At 54.0% G+C, this 17672-nt stretch overlaps 1 protein-coding gene across 1 annotated transcript; it reads left to right on the forward strand.

The window, feature by feature from the left end:
- The first annotated feature begins 7638 nt into the window (after positions 1–7638).
- Positions 7639–17152, forward strand: LOC102368501 (zinc finger protein 501-like). The gene is made up of 3 exons (XM_014527589.2): positions 7639–7824; positions 14069–14235; positions 14729–17152. The coding sequence occupies exons 2-3, from the start codon at positions 14167–14169 to the stop codon at positions 15839–15841; spliced, it is 1182 nt and encodes a 393-aa protein (XP_014383075.2). The 5' UTR covers positions 7639–7824; positions 14069–14166; the 3' UTR covers positions 15842–17152.
- Positions 17153–17672: the final 520 nt, after the last annotated feature.

The following is a 17672-nucleotide window of genomic DNA, read 5'->3' on the forward strand; positions in this document are numbered from 1 at the left end:
TATCTGAAAAAGGACTTTTTGTTTTCCTCGATATGTGAAGCCAGATGGAGCTCACTTGCAGCCTTGGCTTTCCTGATCCGCTCCCTGCAGGTACGGACCAGTGTTGAGTACTCCTCCTTGGTGGTGATTCCAGACTTCCATCCTTTGTAAGTCTCTCTCTTGAGGCGTAGGAGGTCCTCAAGTTCCCTGCTGAGCCAAGGGCATTGCTGTGCCCTTTTCATAGATTTCATAGACATTTGGGCTGGAAGGGACCTCGAAAGATCATCAAGTCCAGCCCCCTGCCCAAGGGTCAGGAAGTCAGCTGGGGTCGTAGGATCCCAGCAAGATAAACATCCAGTTTTCTCTTGAAGGCGTTCAAAGTAGGTGCTTGAACCACCTCCGGTGGCAGGCTGTTCCAGACCTTGGGGGTTTGGACAGTAAAGAAAGTCTTTCTTAAGTCCAGCCTGAAACGATCTTGCAGTAGTTTATAACCATTAGACCTTGTCTTCCCTTGGGGCGCTCTGGTGAACAAACGTTTCTCCAGACCCTGGTGGACACCTCTGATGAACGTATAGGTGGCCACCAGATCACCCCTGAGCCTGCACTTTTCCAGGCTGAAGAGTCCCATGGCTCTCAGCCTCCGTCATAAGGTCTGTTTTCCTGACCTCTGATCATGCGCGTGGCTCTCCTCTGCACTCTCTCAAGCGTTTCCACAGCCTTTTTGAATTGTGGAGCCCAAAACTGGATGCACCACATTGGCCTTCTTCCAAACTTTGGGCACTTCACCTGAGCGCTAGGAGCTCTCGAAGATCCGTGCCAGCTCCTTGAGTACCCTGGGGTGTAGATTGTCAGAGCCGGCTACCTTGAAGGTGTCCAGCCTTAACGAGGTCAGCTTTGATGGGGGGAAGGGAATCTCCCTCACTCAGGCCTCCCTGTCCCATGATGGGCAGAGGCGTCCCATGGGACTGAAGAAAGACCGACGCAAAGTACCCATTTAGTAGGTTGACTTTTTCCTGGGCATCAGTTGTCAGATGTCCCACCTGGTTCAGCGGGTCCAGTGTTGCCCTTGCTTTTCCTCCGGCTCCCCACATATCTAAAAAAGGACTTTTTATTGTCCTTGATACTAGTGGCCAGTTGGAGATCAGTCGCAGCCTTGGCTTTCCTGGTTCACTCCCTGCATGTCCGGAGGAGCGCAGAATATTCCTCCTTGGAGGTGGATCCCGTCCTCCATCTTTGTAGGTCTTTCTTTTTAGACACAGGAGGTTTGCTAGCTCCTTGCTGAGCCAAGGAGGCTGCTGTGCCCTCTTGCTGCCTTTCCTCCGAGATGGAATAGCCTTAGCTTGCGCATCCAGGATCGCTCCCTTGAGGGGCAACCACTTGTCCTGAACTCCCCTCCCCATGGAGTCGTGGTCCCTTAGGGCCTCATCCACAAGCCTGCTGAGCTTGTCAAAGTCAGCTTTCCTGAAGTCGAGGACTTTTGTATTGCTGACTGACTTGCCAGCTTTACGGCAGATGGTGAAGGTGATCAGATCACGGTTGCTGTCACCCAGATTCCCTTCGATCATTAGGTCACTGATTTGGTCGTTCCCAGTTGCCAGTACCAGGTCGAGCAGTGCTTTACCTCTCATTGGTTCTTGAGTCAGATAGAGTTCATCCACGCATGAGAGGAAGCTTTGCAACCACTCGGATTTGGCCGACCACTCTTTCTTCCACGAGATGTCTGGGTAGTTGAAGTCTCCCATGACAACCATGGACCAGGAGCATGCGGCCCTTCCTCCGAGATGGGATGGCTATCCCTTGTGCTGTCAGGATCTCTCCCTTGAGGAGCAACCACTCCTCTTGTACTCCTCTTCCTGTCAAGTCAGGGTCCCTTAGGACCTCAAGAACGAGCCTGCTGAGCTTGTCAAAGTCAGCTCTCCTGAAGTCAAGGACTTTTGTATTGCTGACTGACTTGCCAGCTTTGCGATGGATAGTAAAGGTGATCAGCTCATCATCACTATCACCCAGCTTTCCATCGATTCTTAGGTCACTGACTAGGTCATCCCCTTTGGCCAGTATCAGGTCTAGCAACGCTTTACCTCTCATCAGTCCATAGACTTCTTGGGCCGGGTAGATCTCATCCACGCATGTGAGGAAGCTTTGCGACCAATTGGATTTGGCCGAGTGCTCTTGCCATGAGATGTCTGGGTAGTTAAAGTCTCCCTTGACAATCATGCACTGAGAGCGTGCGTCCTCAGCCAGTTCCCGGGCAAATTCCTGGCCCAGCTCTTGTTTCTGGTCATGAGGTCTGTAGTAGACTTCTACCATGGTGTCCCTTGTGGCACATTCCCCACGTATTTTAACCCAGGGAGACTCCAGTTGTCCCTCCTGGGTGCCAATGTCAATTTGCAGAGATGTTTAGCAGTCTTTGACATAGAGAGCTACACCCCCACCCCTTTTATCTGCATGATCACGCCTGTACAGGGTATAGCCATCTACACCTGTGGCCCACTCATAGGTGGAGTCCCACAAGGTCTCCATTATCCCTATGATGTTGTAGTCCTTCCTGTTTAGCAGAAGGACCAGTTCCCCCTGTTTATTCTCCAAGCTCCTGGCACTGGTATACAAGCAGGCAAGTGGTGATTATGAATTACCCTCTTTCCAAGAAAAATAATCTTATTTTCAGCCTTCTTTTATGCATGTATGGTGTATTCATCACCACAAGTCCTCACTTTAAACCTGCACTGAAAATAAGCTAAATTCCACTGAAAATAAGCTCATTTCCACTCTTACCTGAAATTACACCGATAAGACAAATGTTATCCATCCATGAGAGTGTCCCATGCCTCTTCTTTTTTGTACCTGAAAACTGTAAAAGCTTTATCTTTCTGCTCCCTCATAGATTCACAGAAGTAGGGTCAGAAGGGACCTTGTAGATTATCAAGTCTGACCCCCTGCCCTGGGCAGGAGAGAAAACCAGGCTCAAATGACCCCAGACAGGTAGATGTCAAGCCTCCTCTTAAAGCCCCCCCGAGTAGGAGCCAGCACCACTTCCCTTGGAAGTTGGTTCCAGGTCCTAGCTGCCCTGACTGTGAAGTAGTGCCTCCTAATGTCTAGTCTGAATCTACTTTCTAATGATTTGTGGCTGTTATTCCTTGTTACCCCGGGGGACACTAGGGGGAACAGGGTCTCTCCCATTCCCCTCTGGTCCCCCCCTAGTGAGTTTATAGACGGCCACCAGGTCCCCCCTCAGCCTTCTCTTGTGAAGGCTGAACAGGTTCAGGTCCCGTCGCCTCTCATTGTAGGGTCTGCCCTGCTGTCCCCTGATCATGCAGGTGGCCTCCTCTGGACCCTCTCCATGCTGTCCACATCCCTCCTGAAGTGCGGCACCCAGAACTGGACGCAGTACTCCAGCTGCGGCTTGAGCAGTGTTGCATAGAGGGGGAGGATCACCTCCTTGGACCTGCTCGAGATGCATCGGTGGATGCACGACAAGGTGCGGTTAGTCCTATGACCGTGACCTTGCATTGTCGGCCCATGTTCATCTTGGAGTCAATGATGACTCCAAGATCTTTCTGCCACCGTACTCTCAAGAAGGGAGTTTCCCAGCTTATAAGTGTGCTGCTGGTTCCTACTGCCCAAGTGCAGCACCCTGCACTTTTCAGTATTGAACCCCATCCGATTTTCGTTAGCCCACCCCTATAACTTGTCCAGGTCCTGCTGTAGTCTGTCCTTCCCTACTAGCATGTCTACCTCACCCCATATCTTGAAATCATCAGCAAATTTAAACAGGCTGCTTTTCACCCCGTCATCCAAGTCACTAATAAAGAAATTGAACAGTTCAGGCCCGAGGCCCGAGCCCTGGGGGACTCCACTGCCCACTTCCCTCCAGGTCGAAAAAGACCCGTCCGCCACTACCCTCTGAGTACGACCTTTCAGCCAATTTGCAATCCATCTGACTGTGTAGGCATCAGTGCCCCAGTCACCTAGCTTTTTGATGAGAATTGGGTGGGAGACAGTGTCAAACGCCTTGCTGAAGTCCAGAAAGACTATGTCCACTGAGACACCTGCGTCCAATGCTTTTATGACCTGGTCATAGAAGGCAATCAGGTTGGTCTGGCAGGACCTGCCCCTAATGAAACCGTGCTGGTTGCCCTTGAGCATCATTCCCACTGCTGGCCCATCACAGATGTGCTCCTGGATGATCTTCTCAAAGAGTTTCCCCAGGATTGAAGTAAGACTAATGGGCCTATAGTTGCCCGGGTCCTCCCTCTTCCCTTTTTTGAAGATGGTGACCACATTGGCCCTTTTCCAGTTGTGCGGCACCTGGCCCGAGCACCACAAGTGCTCATAAAGGTGTGCCAGGGCCCCCGCAATAACCCCTGCCAATTCCCTCAGCACTCGGGGGCGGAGCGCATCTGGACCTGCTGATTTGAACCCATCCGGCACCCCTCCAGAAGTTCTCTAACTCAGTCCTCCCTGACCCTAGGCCTGGTGGCATTTCTCCCGAGTCCGTCTGGAATCCTGGTTGGGGAGCCCCGGTCCCTGCACAAGAAAATGGAGGCGAAGAATTTGTTAAAGAGGTCTGCTTTCTCCTCTGGTGCAACCACCAGATTGCCTAGCATATCCTGCAGGGGCCCCACATTACCTGGTGCCTTCTTCGTTCTCCCTGTGCCCGCCTGGCCTCAAACATTTTGTGCCGTGCCACTTTGGTTCAGGTGCCCACCGGAATCCGCCCTGCCATTGCAGGTGGTCTTTCAAGGAGGTATTTACCCGCGACGCAGTCCACCCCTTTCTCGCCTGCCACGTCTTTGAATCTTCTTCAGTGGGGGACTCAGTACTGCGCGGTCTCCCTCCCTGGCCACTTGTTCCTCCGGCAGTCTTCTGTGAAGCTCCACCTCCCCTCTACCTCGCCCTATACCCAGCCTGGCGGGTCACTGCTGATCCTGCGGCCAATCTTATGCATCATGGTTGTCTTTCAGTCTATAAGGGCGCCTCTCCTCACTCGGTTCTCCTTACTCCGCTCTGCCTCAACCCCTCCAGGCACGGGGAAACACAAAATACTTTACAGGCAAAGAAAAACGCAAGAAAACCTCCACCAACACGGTGCGTTCTGACCACGCCCAAGGCACACCCCTGTGCTCCTATCTGGCCACTAGGGCCCCTTCCTGTTCACCCAGCCCCCGTTTCCACTTGGGGGCTATCTGAAGCTCTCTTCCATGGTTGCTAGACCTTCAGGGTCAGCCTTGGTCTCTCCTGGCTTGGCCCCTTCAGTCCTAAATATCGTTGCCCTCTCTCTGGGCCTTCCCGATATCGTTGCCCTCTCTCTGGGCCTTCCCGATATCGTTGCCCTCTCTCGGGGTCTTCACAATGTTGATGGTTGTTGCCCGCTCTCTGGGTCTTCACAACAGTGCTGCCCCTCTCTCTGGGCCTTTCAATATTATCGCTGTCCCTGGGGCGCACCCTCGGGTCCCTCGGGTTCCTCCACAGTCCCATCTGTTTGGACACTGGAGGGAGGGCCAGTGCCTCCCGCTTCTCTGCGGAGGCTGCTGGGCTCAGGGTTTCTCCAGTTTCTGTCTTCCTCCCCTGCCTTTCTCCGCACCGGAGCTCCTGCCCCGAATGCAGGTTTACCTTCACCGCCGTCGGCAGCTTCGCCCTCGCCACGTGAGGCATCGGATCCGCCTCTATTGGGGATCGCCATTTCTTGCTCCGCTCCGAGCTTCCGGCTGGCCCCTCTGGCTGGGGTTCCTCCTGGCGTCTGATCCCCTGCCTCTTTGTGGGCCATCCTTTTTATCCCTGCTGGCCGGTAATTACCGCTGATGTCACCGGCCGGCCACAACTGTATGAAAGCGCGGCTAATGGCACGCGCGGGTTCTTTCCAGTGTTTCTGCTTTGCCGCAGGTCTTGCTGCAAGTAAGTGTTCTTTTTTTACTTTTGCTTTTTCTGTTCTTCCCCCATTTTCTGGTCCCGGGGTTCCCCCCCTTAGGCTTTAGGGTCCCCCCCCGTTTGTCTCTCCCTGTGACACTCCCTATATATTTAAAAAAGGGCTTTTTATTATCTTTGATCCTTGACGCTAGCCCTAGCTCCGTATCTGCCTTAGCTTTTCTAACAGCCCCCCTACAGACCCGAGTGGTGAAGGTATACTCCTCTTTGGTGATAGCCCCTCCCTTCCAGAGGGTGTACACCTCCTTTTTTGGCAGTCAGGTATTTGCGAATGCCCTTGGTGAGCCAGGGGGGCTTTTGGGCACTCTGGCCCCCCTTGCTTCTTGTTGGGATTGTCTCCCCTTGGGCTCTGAGTATCGCCTCCTATGTCATGAGTCACTTCCATACCTCGACTTCCAGAAAGCCTTGTACCTGGTATCCCATGAGGTACTAATCAGAAAACTGGAAGATACAGGGCTCAACTGTGGGATTGTCAAGTGGGTGAAAACTTGTTGCGGGGTAGGACACAGAGAGTCTAAATGAATGGCTCGGTGTCATCCTAGCAAGATGTGGGCAACAGCACCCCAGGGGTTGGTGCTTGGCCCAGTGCTGTTCAATATCTTCAGCAACGACCTGAATGAGGGGGTGAAAAGCCCATTGGCCAAGTTCACGGAGAACACCAAGATATGGGGTTGTGCGGACACACCCACAGATAGGCTGCAGATGCAAGCAGACCTAGACAGGCTGGCATCTTGGATGGAAGGGAACCAGATGAAGTTCAATGTAGAGAAATGCAAAGTGCTGCATCTGGGAAGGAAGAACCCCCAGTGCACCTACAGGCTGGGCATCACTAACCTGACCAGCACTACAAATGAAAGGGATCTGGGGGTAAGAATAGACCCCAGCATGAATATGAGCCAGTAATGCAATGCAGTAGTTGCTAGGGCCAATAAAACTCTGGCATGCATCAATCGATGCATCTCCAGTAAATTCAAAGAAGTGATTGTCCCACTTTACTCAACATTGGTGCAGCCACAGCTGGAGTATTGCATCCAATTCTGGGTGCTGTACTTCAACAAGGACATGCTAAAGCTCAAGAGGGTCCAGAGAAGGGCCACACGTATGATCAGGGACTTGCATCGAAAGCCATATGAGGAGAGGCTGAGGGATCTTAGACTCTTCAGCCTAAAGAAAAGAAGGCTGAGAAGAGACCTGATTGTGGCTTACCAATATATCAGGGGCTCAGTGAACAACTGTTCACCAGGGTGCCCTGGGGGGAAACTAGAAACAATGGCCACAAACTCCTGGAAGATAGTTTCAGGTTGAACATTAGGAAAAACTTCTTCACAACCAGAGTATGGACCAAGCTCCCCCAGAGGTGGTGCAATCATCTACCTAGATGTCTTCAAGAGAAGACTGGAACTGGACGGTCACCTGGCTGGGGTCATCTGACCCCAGATGTCTTTCCTGCTCATGCAGGGGGATGGACCAAATGATCCTTTGGGGTCCCTTCCAGCCCTATGATTGTATGATTCATCTCCATGCCTGGCCCTCATGACTGTCAGTTTAATGCCCTTCCTATATCAGGGAGTGGTTGGGGCTTTGTTTCCTATGCCCACCCCTCCACCACCTGGGTGACAAGGACCATCATTTCTTGAAGGCATCTCCCTGTAAGGCCTTCTCTTTCATCCTAAATGCCCATCCTCCCTTGTCCATAAAGGCCCTAATAGAAACCTTCAGTTCCTCGGATCTATTCTCCAAATCCCAGCTGGTTATTCTCCATCCAGTACCCAGTCACTAATCTTGTTTAACCTCTGCTCCAAACAGGATATCAAGGTCCCACACCTGACTTAATCTGCAGCATCCAGCAGGGACAGGTGGAGCTGTGGGTCGGTGATGATGAGGATGGTGGGGAAATCTCAGGGCCCAAGGACCTGCTGTCAGGTGAGTTGTAGTTGTCCCCCACACCTGACTCTGCTCTAAGTAGCGCTCCATGCCCAGAGTTCCCGGGCGACCTGGAAAGTGCAGACCTGTCCTGTGTTGCCATTGCAGGGTGCTGGCCTCTAACATAGTATATTATGCTGTAATGTGTCCAGGCAGGTGTTGCTCCCACTCCCTGAAATTCAAGGATTCATTGATGCTGGGGTCAGAAGGGACCTCAACAGATCATTGAGTCCAACCCCCTGCCTAGGCAGGAAAAAGTGCTGGGGTCAGATGACCCTGTAGCAGAAAGCCACCTTTGTTTCTCCCCCAAAAACTCTGCTATGTGACAGTTGTGATTAGGATGGGCCCAGCAGAGGACACACATCTTTACCCTATCTCTTTGGGTAACCTGAGCTGGATACGTTCCTGAGGGAGGGGGGGAAACCTGCTCCCTCTGCCTACATGACTGGCATCACATACCTGAGTGAGGGGCTTGCTTCCTGGTGGGCTAGAGTCTGCCCAGCAACTAGTGATGTATTTCAAATTGGTTGGCTCACAGCCAACAGGTGCTGGCCTCCATTGGACCAGGTAAATGAGGTCACAAGGGCTATATAAGTTAAGGACTGCCCAGGAGGAGGGGGCAGCAGCCATGAGGGATACTGAGGAACAAAGAAGAGCTGGACCATCTGCAACTGGCTCTAGCTCTCAAAACTCATGATCAAGGAATTGCCTGCCACCAGAGGGAATCTCCAACAGCCTCTGGATGATACTTGTGAGTAAGCTGAGATCCAACTAGATATATAGCTTGCAGTAGCTCAGACGCGAGATCAAAGGCTACCGCAGCCACAGGAGTTTGCTCTATGTGATTTCTCTGATAGTGCTCTACCCTGTACCCTATTCTAACCCTATGCTCTGTAACCAATAAAGTTCTCCTTTGTGACTGGTGTAGGAGACTTATTGAGGGTGGGTTTAATTATGCCTAGGAGCCCCTTAGGTCTGCGGACTAAGGGAGACTATCCTTTTTGGCCCCCGACTTGGGGAAGTGCCCCAAGTTCTCATATTGGGTCGAGTACCCATAGGACTATTAGGCCTGTGTTTCCCCGAGGACACAGGACCCAGACAGTCCCTTCTCGGGGTGGTGGCAGCACACGTTACCCCCGGACTCTGTGGTGGGGCTCGAAAGGGGGTCTGCCAGGGCTTAGGCACCCCTGGAGAGACGCGTGGAGTCCAGAAGGTGGACAGGCGTGATGAGGTGGGAGGCTCAACGCAGGAGCTCCCCCTACTGGCCCACCACAGACCCCATCCAGATGCCCATCCAGCCTTCTCTTAAAGACCCCCAAGGTAGGGGAGAGCACCACCTCCCTTGGAAGCCCATTCCAAATTTTGGACACCCTTACCATGAAGACATTGTTCCAGATATCTAGCCTAAATCTGCTCTCTGTCAGCTTATGACCATTGTTCCTTTTTCCCCAAGGGGTGCCCTGGTGAACAGAGCATCTCTGATCCCTCGCTGCACCTCTCCAATGAATTTTTAGGTGGGCACAAGATCACCTCTCAGCCTTCTCTTGCGGAGGCTGAAGAGGTCCAGGTCCCTCAGTCTCTCCTCATAGGGCTTGTCCTGTAAGCCCCTAACCCAGGGGTTGGCAACCCCCGGCATGCTGAGCATGGCATGCAAGGCCATTTTGCTTGGCACACCACCACAAGCCCCGGCTTTGGGTAGCTGCTGCCCGCCATGGAGCCTGGGCGGCCCCCAGCAGGTAGCTAGGAATCTGCAAGCAGCCCGGGCTCCATGGTTAGCAGCAGCTACCCAGAGCCGGGGTTGCGTGCAGCAGGCAGACTGCAAACAGCTGTGCTGGGCTCTGGCATCAGCTCTGTCCTGGCGCGTACATGCGTGCCTTGGAGCAGGCGGTGGGAGGGGCCTGAGGCAGCGCAGCCCCAGTCTCTCCACCACTCCCAACACAGAAGTGATAGTGGGGCTCTGGAGCCCAGTGCAGCTGTTTGTAGCCAGCTTGGGCTCTGGGTAGCTTCACCAAGCAGTGGGCAGGCTGCAAACAGCTGTGCTGGGCTCCACAGCTCCGGCATCAGCTCTTTGCTGGCGGGGACTGAGCATGCACCTTGGAGCGGATGGCAGGAGGGCTGTGCTTCCTAAGGGCGGGCCCTAACCCTACTGTCCGCTCCGAGGTGCGTGTGCATTCGCCACCAGCATGGAGCTGATGCGGGAACTGTGGAGCCCGGCACGGCTGTTTGCAGCCTGCTTGCTGCAGCGGCCCAGAGCCCAGGCTGGCTATGAACAGCTGCGCCGGGCTCCAGAGCCCCACCATCAGCTCTGTGCTGGGAGTGGGGGAAAGACCGGGGTTGCGCTGCCTCAGGCCCCTCCCGCTGTCTGCTCCGAGGCACATGTGCACGTGCTGGTACAGAGCTGATGCTGGAGCCTGGCACAGCTGTTTGCAGCCTGCCTGCTGGAACGGCCCAGAGTCCAGGCCAGCTACAAGCAGCTGCTCAAGGCTCTGGAGCCCAGTCATCAGCTGTGTCCCAGCAGCAGGGGAGAGACCAGACTTATGCTGCCTCAGGCCCTCCCCTCCCCGCCATCTGCTCCGAGGCACACTGTTTGCAACCTCCTGGCTGCAGCCAGCCCCAGTTCTGGGTAGCTGCTGCCAACTATGGAGCCTGGGCTGCTTGCAGCAGGGCTTGCAGCTGAGCCTACCTGATTCCCACCTGCTCCAAGCCCAGCACTGGCCTAGCCCCCATACTGGGATGAGGCTGGGGCTGCCCCTTGCCAGGAGCAATGCCCCTTTGCAGGCTTAGCTGTGGGGAGTGGTTGGGCTGATGGGCAGGCTCTGGGCCTGGGCCTCAGCTGGCCATGCTGCAGCCTGGGGGCTGGCTCCCCAGGAAAGCACAGGGGCTCCGGGAGGCCCCAGGCATTGTTGGGTCAGACTTTGTCTGGTGGCCCAGCAGCCCAGCTCTGTGCACCCATGCATCTGGTTCTCTGCGTTTGTCAGCCTCTGGTTCTGCGCGTCTGTGTGTGTACACGTCTAGTTCTGGGTGTGCACGTGCGTGTGCATGTGCCTAGTTCTCTCTCTCTTGCTCTCTTTTCTTTTTTCTTTCTCTCTCTCTGTCCTCTTTCTCGTATTTCTCTTTTTTCTCTCTCTGTCTCTGCAACATGCTTAACAAAAAAAAGTACACAACAACAAAGGCAACATTTATCATTATTAAATATACTAATATGCAGTGTGTCCTGCCATGTACCCACCCCCCCAATTTTGTTTTTCTGGAATGCCGGCACTGTAGCACCTTCCAAGGTAGACGTGGTTTTTTCGGCACTCTGGCCAAAAAACATTGCCTACCCTGCCCTAACCATTAAGTAGCATTTCTCTGGACATTCTCAAGTCTATCAACATACTTCTTGAAGTGCGGTGCCCAAAACCGGATGCAGTACTCCAACTGCGGTCTGACCAATGCTGCATAGAGGGGAAGCATCGCCTCCTTGGGATCTATTCATCATGCATCTGCTGGTGCATGATAAAGTGCAGTTAGCTTTGCTGATGATGTCATCACACTGACGACTTATGTTCATCTTGGAGTTCACAATGACTCCAAGATCCCTTTCCTCTTCTGTGCTGCTGAGAGGGTCATTTCCCAGCCAGTAGATGTGCTGGATATTTTTGCACCCTACGTGCAGCACTCTGCACTTGTCCTTGTTGTGCTGCATCCTATTGTGCACAGCCCACTTTTCTACCCTGTCCAGGTCTGCCTGCAATCGTTCCCTACCCTCCAGAGTGTGCACTTCACCCCACAATTTAGTATCGTCCGCAAACTTGGACAGAGTACACGTCACACCCACATCCAAGTCGCTGATGAAGACATTGAAGAGTACAGGTCCAAGCAGTCAGCGCTGCGGGACCCCACTGCCCGCATCCTTCCAGGTCAATACCGACCCGTCTGCTACCACTCTCTGGGTGCGACCGCTAAGACAATTCACCACCCACCGGACCATGTAAACATCTGTCACAGCCTCTTAATTTATTTATGAGAATAGGATGAGATACCGTATCGAAGGCCTTGGTAAAGTCCAAGAAAACGACATCCACCTCCACTCCTGCGTCTAAGCATTTTGTGACCCTGTCATGAAATGAAACCAGATTGGTCAGGCATGATCTACTGGCTACGAATCCATGCTGGTTGCCCTGCTGCATTAATTTTCTCGCTGGACTCCCACACATAGGACACTTCATAATCTTTTCAAAGACCTTTACAAGGATGGAGGTGAGACTGACTGGCCTGTAATTACTTGGATCCTCGTTCCTCCTCCTCTTGAAAATAGGGTCACATTGGCCCTTTTCCAGTCCTCTGGGACCTGCGCTGAGTGCCACGAGCGCTCAAACAGCCGTGCCCGTGGTTCTGCTACAACACCGGCCAATTCCTTCAGTGCCCGCGGACGCAGCTCGCCTGGGCCTGCCGACTTGACCACGTCCAGTCCATCCAAGTGACTCTGCGCCAAGGCACCGCCGACTGTTGGTGGGCTGGTGTCTCTCTGATGCCCGTCTAAGAACCCATTAGGAGACTTGTCTTGAGCCCTGTTCAGGAACACCGAAGCAAAAAACTCACTGAAGAGCCCAGGCTTGTCCCCCCTGTCTATCACTAATTGCTCCTTCTTGTTCAGTAGGGGTCCTATGCTTCCCTGCACCTTCCTTTTACTCCCTACATACCTAAAAAAATACTTTTTGTTGTTTTTGTGTTGCTAGCCTCAGCTCTGTAGTTGCTTTGGCTTTTCTAACTGCTTCCCTGCAAGTGCGGGCCAAGTAGGTATACTCCTCCTTGGTAACTTCCCCCTGCTTCCACCGCCTATAGGTCTTCATTTTTTGCCCTTAGGCTCCCCTGGAATTCCCTGCTTAGCCAAGGAAGATTTTTTGGCTCCTTTCCCCCGTTTCCCTCGTACTGGGATAGTCTCCCTCTGTGCCCGAAGGATCGCTTCCTTTAGAAACGACCACCCTTCCTGGACTCCCTTCTCGCCAGTACTCCTGTCCTGCAGTGCATCATTGACTACACTCCTGAGCAGACTGAAGTTAGTCTTCCTGAAGTCCAGAACTTCCACCCTACTAGTTATCTTACCCACCCTGTGCCGTATGGTGAATTTGTCTGTAACAGACCCCCGCCACTGAGTCCCTTTCCCCTTGACCTCCATGTATCCTCACCCACAATGCCTCCACTTTCTCCTCTGATCCCATTTTGAGTAGGGTAGATATTAGGATGTGGAGACAAGCAGTTCTTCCCTTCTTCTCCCTCTAATGACAGACATTAGGGGACAATCAGGTTTGCTGTCTTGATTTATTGGACCAGATCTGGTTTCCCTGGGATGCCATGATCTTATATTTCCATCTTCACTCAGCAATGTAAGAGTTCATTTCCCAGGCCAAGGTAGCCATACCTCTCTAACACTGTCCCAGGGCATGATGGGATTTGTAGTCCCCCATGGAAATCATCATGGCATGCAGAGACTCTGTTGGACAAGACTCAGGCTCTCCCTCTTCTGCTCAGGCTGACCTGGAACCAGGAAGCGTTTCATCACAGCCTCGGGCTGCATTAAAGGGCTTCACGGCGTGGCCGGGATCCAGAAACTTCCGAGTTGTGGGCGGAAGTGAATCCCCATGATTTGCACCAGAATTGCCCCCTTCATGTTTCCTCTCTGGGGCCCCGAGTGTCACAAAGCCTCAGACCCAGCACAAAGTCTGGGTTCAGGCTCACGCTGATGCCTTAGAGCTGGTGCAGACTCCTGTGACATGGAGCCCACCTGGGGCCCGTCAGCAGAGGAAAGCTGCACGGGCTCATCTCCTGCACCAGACCGTGCCCTGGAAGCAGGCAGGAAGCGCAGCCCTGCTCCTTTCAGAAGAGAGAGCCGTAGCTCTAAGCCCTTCCCTTCTCCTTAGCCCGTTACAGCATGAAGCCATTCAGGTACTGTCCTAACGCACACGTCCCACACGTGCTTCTCCTAGCAGGGTCTGAGGTGTTGGGGCTGACAGCTGGGCCAGAAACTCCGGAGAGTCCTGCTCCGAACCCCAGCGAGCAGTGAACGTTATCCCAGCACAGGGACCTGCCCCTCCCGCAGCCCCAGCACTTGGGGTTTTGGCAGGGAGACCTGGTTTTCTTCAGGGGACACAAGTGCCAAGGGGCAGGCCTGCTGCGAGGCCCGTGCCAGCTGAACGAGTAGCAGCGTTTGCCCTCTGCCGACGGGGTAGGCACTAATCTGGTGTTTCTCTTCCCCGTGCAGGAGGCGCCTGGCTGCTGAGCAGAGCTGAGGAGCAACCTCCTGCGGATGGGGCTGCAGACCTGGAGCCAGCAGGGACTTCCCCAGGGAGTTTGGCTGAGATGGACCCCCGGACACCTGAGGAGGATCAGTGGCCCCAAAAGCAGAAGGAGAATGTAGCGGTGAACCAGGTACCAGCTCGAGTTGGGCGTGAGAGTGGGGAAGGGGCAACACCCAGAAGGAGCCCTGGGTGCAGGGCAGAGTTTGTGGAGCTGAGAGACCTAAAGAGCCGCTGGAAAGATGCACTGCATCCCAGCCAAGGCAGTGGGGAGGGGCTCAGAGGGAAGCAGGAGCTCACTGCCCAGCACCGGGGCAAAGCCCACCCATTCCCCGAGGTCAGAAAAACCTTTAACTGCCCATCCCTCCTGGCTCTTCACAAGATAAGGCACAGTGGGGAGATGCCCCACGTATGCACCAAGTGTGGGAAGAGCTTCACCTGCCTCTCTACCCTGGTTGCTCAACGCCAGACCCATTCTGGAAAGCTACCCCACTGGTTCAAGTGGGTGAAGAGCTTTGTGTTACCCCCAGACCTGGTCAAGCACCTACATGTGCAGAGGGGGAAGTGTCAGGCACAGCTGTATCAACTGTGACAAGACCTTCACCCCTTTTTTCTCCCTGTCTCAGCACCGACGCATCCACCTGGGCAGAAGGACACACCGCTGCACTGAGTGCAGGAAGAACTTCATCTGCTGGCAAGACCTGTCCCAGCACCAGTGCGTGCGGCACTGCTGCACCAAGTGTGGGAAGAGATTCAAGCAGCTCTCCAGCCTGGCCAGGCACTGGTGCATGCACACAAGGGAGAAGCCACATCAGTGCTCAGAGTGTGGGAAGAGCTTCTCCCGATCCTCTCACCTGGCCCGACACAAGCGCATCCACACAGGGGAGAAGCCACATCAGTGCTTGGAGTGTGGAAAGTGCTTCCCCCGATCCTCTGACCTGACCAAACATTGGCTCATCCACACAGGGGAGAAACCACACCAGTGCGCGGAGTGCGGGAAGAGCTTCTCCCGACCCTCTCACCTGGCCCGGCACCAGCTCATCCACACAGGGGAGAAGCCACATCAGTGCTCAGAGTGTGGGAAGAGCTTCACTCAGTCCTTGAGCCTGGCCCAGCACCAGCTCATCCACAGACGGGAGAAGCGACATTGGTGCTTGGAGTGTGGGAAGAGCTTCCCTCGATCCTCTGACCTGACCAAACACCAGCTCATCCACACAGGGGAGAAACCCCATCAGTGCTCGGAGTGCGGGAAGAGCTTCAACCGATCCTCTAACCTGGCCCGGCACCAGCTCATCCACACCGGGGAGAAGCGACATCAGTGCTCGGAGTGTGGGAAGACGTTCACCCGATACTCCTACCTGGCTCAACACCTTCTCACTCACACAGGGGAGAAGCCACATCAGTGCTCAGAGTGTGGGAAGAGCTTCACCCAGTCCTCTAACCTGGCCCGGCACCAGCTCATCCACACAGGGGAGAAGCCACATCAGTGCTCAGAGTGTGGGAAGAGCTTCACCCAGTCCTCTAACCTGGCCCGGCACCAGCTCATCCATATAGGGGAGAAGACAAATCAGTGCTCGCACTGTGGGAAGAGCTTTGCTTGTTTCTCCTCCCTGGCCCAGCACCAGCTCATCCACTTGCAAGAGAAGCCACATCAGTGCTCAGACTGTTGGAAAAGCTTCACCCGATCCTCTAATCTGACCAAACACCAGCTCATCCACACAGGGGTGAAGCCACATTAGTGCTGAGAGTGCAGGAAGTGCTTCCTCCACTCCTCCAAACTGGCCCAGCACCCGTGCATCCAGATCTGGGAGTGTCCATCATTCTGCCAGCAATACAAGAAGGGCTTGGGGATGTATACTAGCTCAACACCCACCCGTGTCTGCATCCAGGGAAGCGGTCTCATGGTGGTGAGATGCAGCAACAAGTTCACCCTTTGTTCAGCCCTCCTAGGGCACTGCAGATCCCAAAGGACACAAAGGCTGGCCTCCCAGGATTTATGTGTATGAAGGGTTAAAAGGAAACACTTCAGGCAGAGGCCAGCCCAGATGCTGGGGGAACCAGTGAGGAGAAGATCTTTGCATCAGTCTTGGAGCCTGTGCCATCCCCATCGTTCTCCAAAAGCAGCTGGTGCTCCCACGCAGAGAAGCACCTGCACAATAGGTGCCCTCACCAAGACAGCTGGCTCCAAATGATCCCCAGGGACTGTCTTTGGCCAACTCCCAGCTTCAACTTCCCTCCTGGTCCCAGGGTCCTTGTATGTGAGGCTCTAGAGTTGCAGGAAGGAGGACATAGATTGCTAGGGACGCATTCCCTGCCTTCCCCCCTGACCTTGCCTTTCTTCCCCACCACATCACCCCTCTCCCAGGCCTGCACATGCCCAGCGGGGTCTGCAAGAAACTGCTACTGCCACCCCGTGAGCCCGGTTTTGGCAGGTTTTGCTTCTCAGCCCCTTGTCACGACTCTGCATCAGCAGGTGCCAGCTGCCCCCCTGCCCTCCTTCCCTTCATGCCATTCTTTATAACAACTTCCTTGGTAATCAAGGCCCATGGATTAACACGATACCCCTGTGGTTGGTCTCTCTGTCCTCTGCAGAGCTGTGAAATGGGAACAGACCAGGGCTCAGAACCCTTTCCATGGAAGATCTCTGTGATTTCTCAGCTCCTTCCCTATCCAGGGGATTCACCACGATCCAGGGGGTTTTGCTAAGCTGCACGAGTTGGTCATATTTGAGGCATCAGACCCGTGTTCTTCTGTGCAGCCAAGGGCCCTGCCCTTTTGAATGACCCTCTGGCCAGGGGGAAGTAGAGTCTCTTCTCTGGGTTGAATGTGCTAGGTGGGGTAACGGAGGTGCAGCCTGTGACAGGTCCTGGCCCTTCTGTGGAAGGGCGGGGAAAGTACGAAGGCGTGCTCTGGGTGAAACGCAGCATGTTGTAATCTCCCATTGGGAATATCTGATGACAGCCCTAGGATTGGTAGCTATAGCATGGTTTGATTATTTGTATTGTCGTTTTTCTGTTCTTAATCTGTATTAATACATTTGCCTATTATCAGCTGGCGGTGTGGTGGTCAGTCCGAGGGTTGTGCCCGCCCAGAACAAAGGTATAGCGGCTGGTTCCTAAAATCCTGTGTAATCCAAGGTGACCCCAGCAAAGTGACCATCCAGCCTCCTCTTGGGAGATTTCCAGGTTAGGCGATTGCACCACCTCCGGAGGGAGCTTATTCCACAGTCCGGATCCCCTAGCTGTGAAGTTTTTCCTGACGTTGAGCCTGAAGCGGTCTTCCAGGAGTTTGTGGCCATTACTCATGGTTTTCCCCAAGGGTGCCCTGGTGAACAGTTGCTCACGGAGCCCTTGGTGTACGCCTCTGATGTAGCGGTAAGCTGCTATCAAATCCCCTCTCAGCCTTCTCTTTTTCAGGCTGAAGAGGCCCGTGTCCCTCAGCCTTTCCTCGTATGGCTTGCCGTGCAAGTCTGATCATACGGGTGGCTCTTCTCTGGACTCTCTTGAGCTTTACCACGTCTTGTTCAGGTGCGGCGTCTAGCACTGGATGCAGTACTCCAGGTGCGGTCTC

This window comes from Alligator sinensis, unplaced genomic scaffold (assembly GCF_000455745.1).
Source record: "Alligator sinensis unplaced genomic scaffold, ASM45574v1 scaffold1444_1, whole genome shotgun sequence".
Classification (NCBI taxonomy): domain Eukaryota; kingdom Metazoa; phylum Chordata; order Crocodylia; family Alligatoridae; genus Alligator; species Alligator sinensis.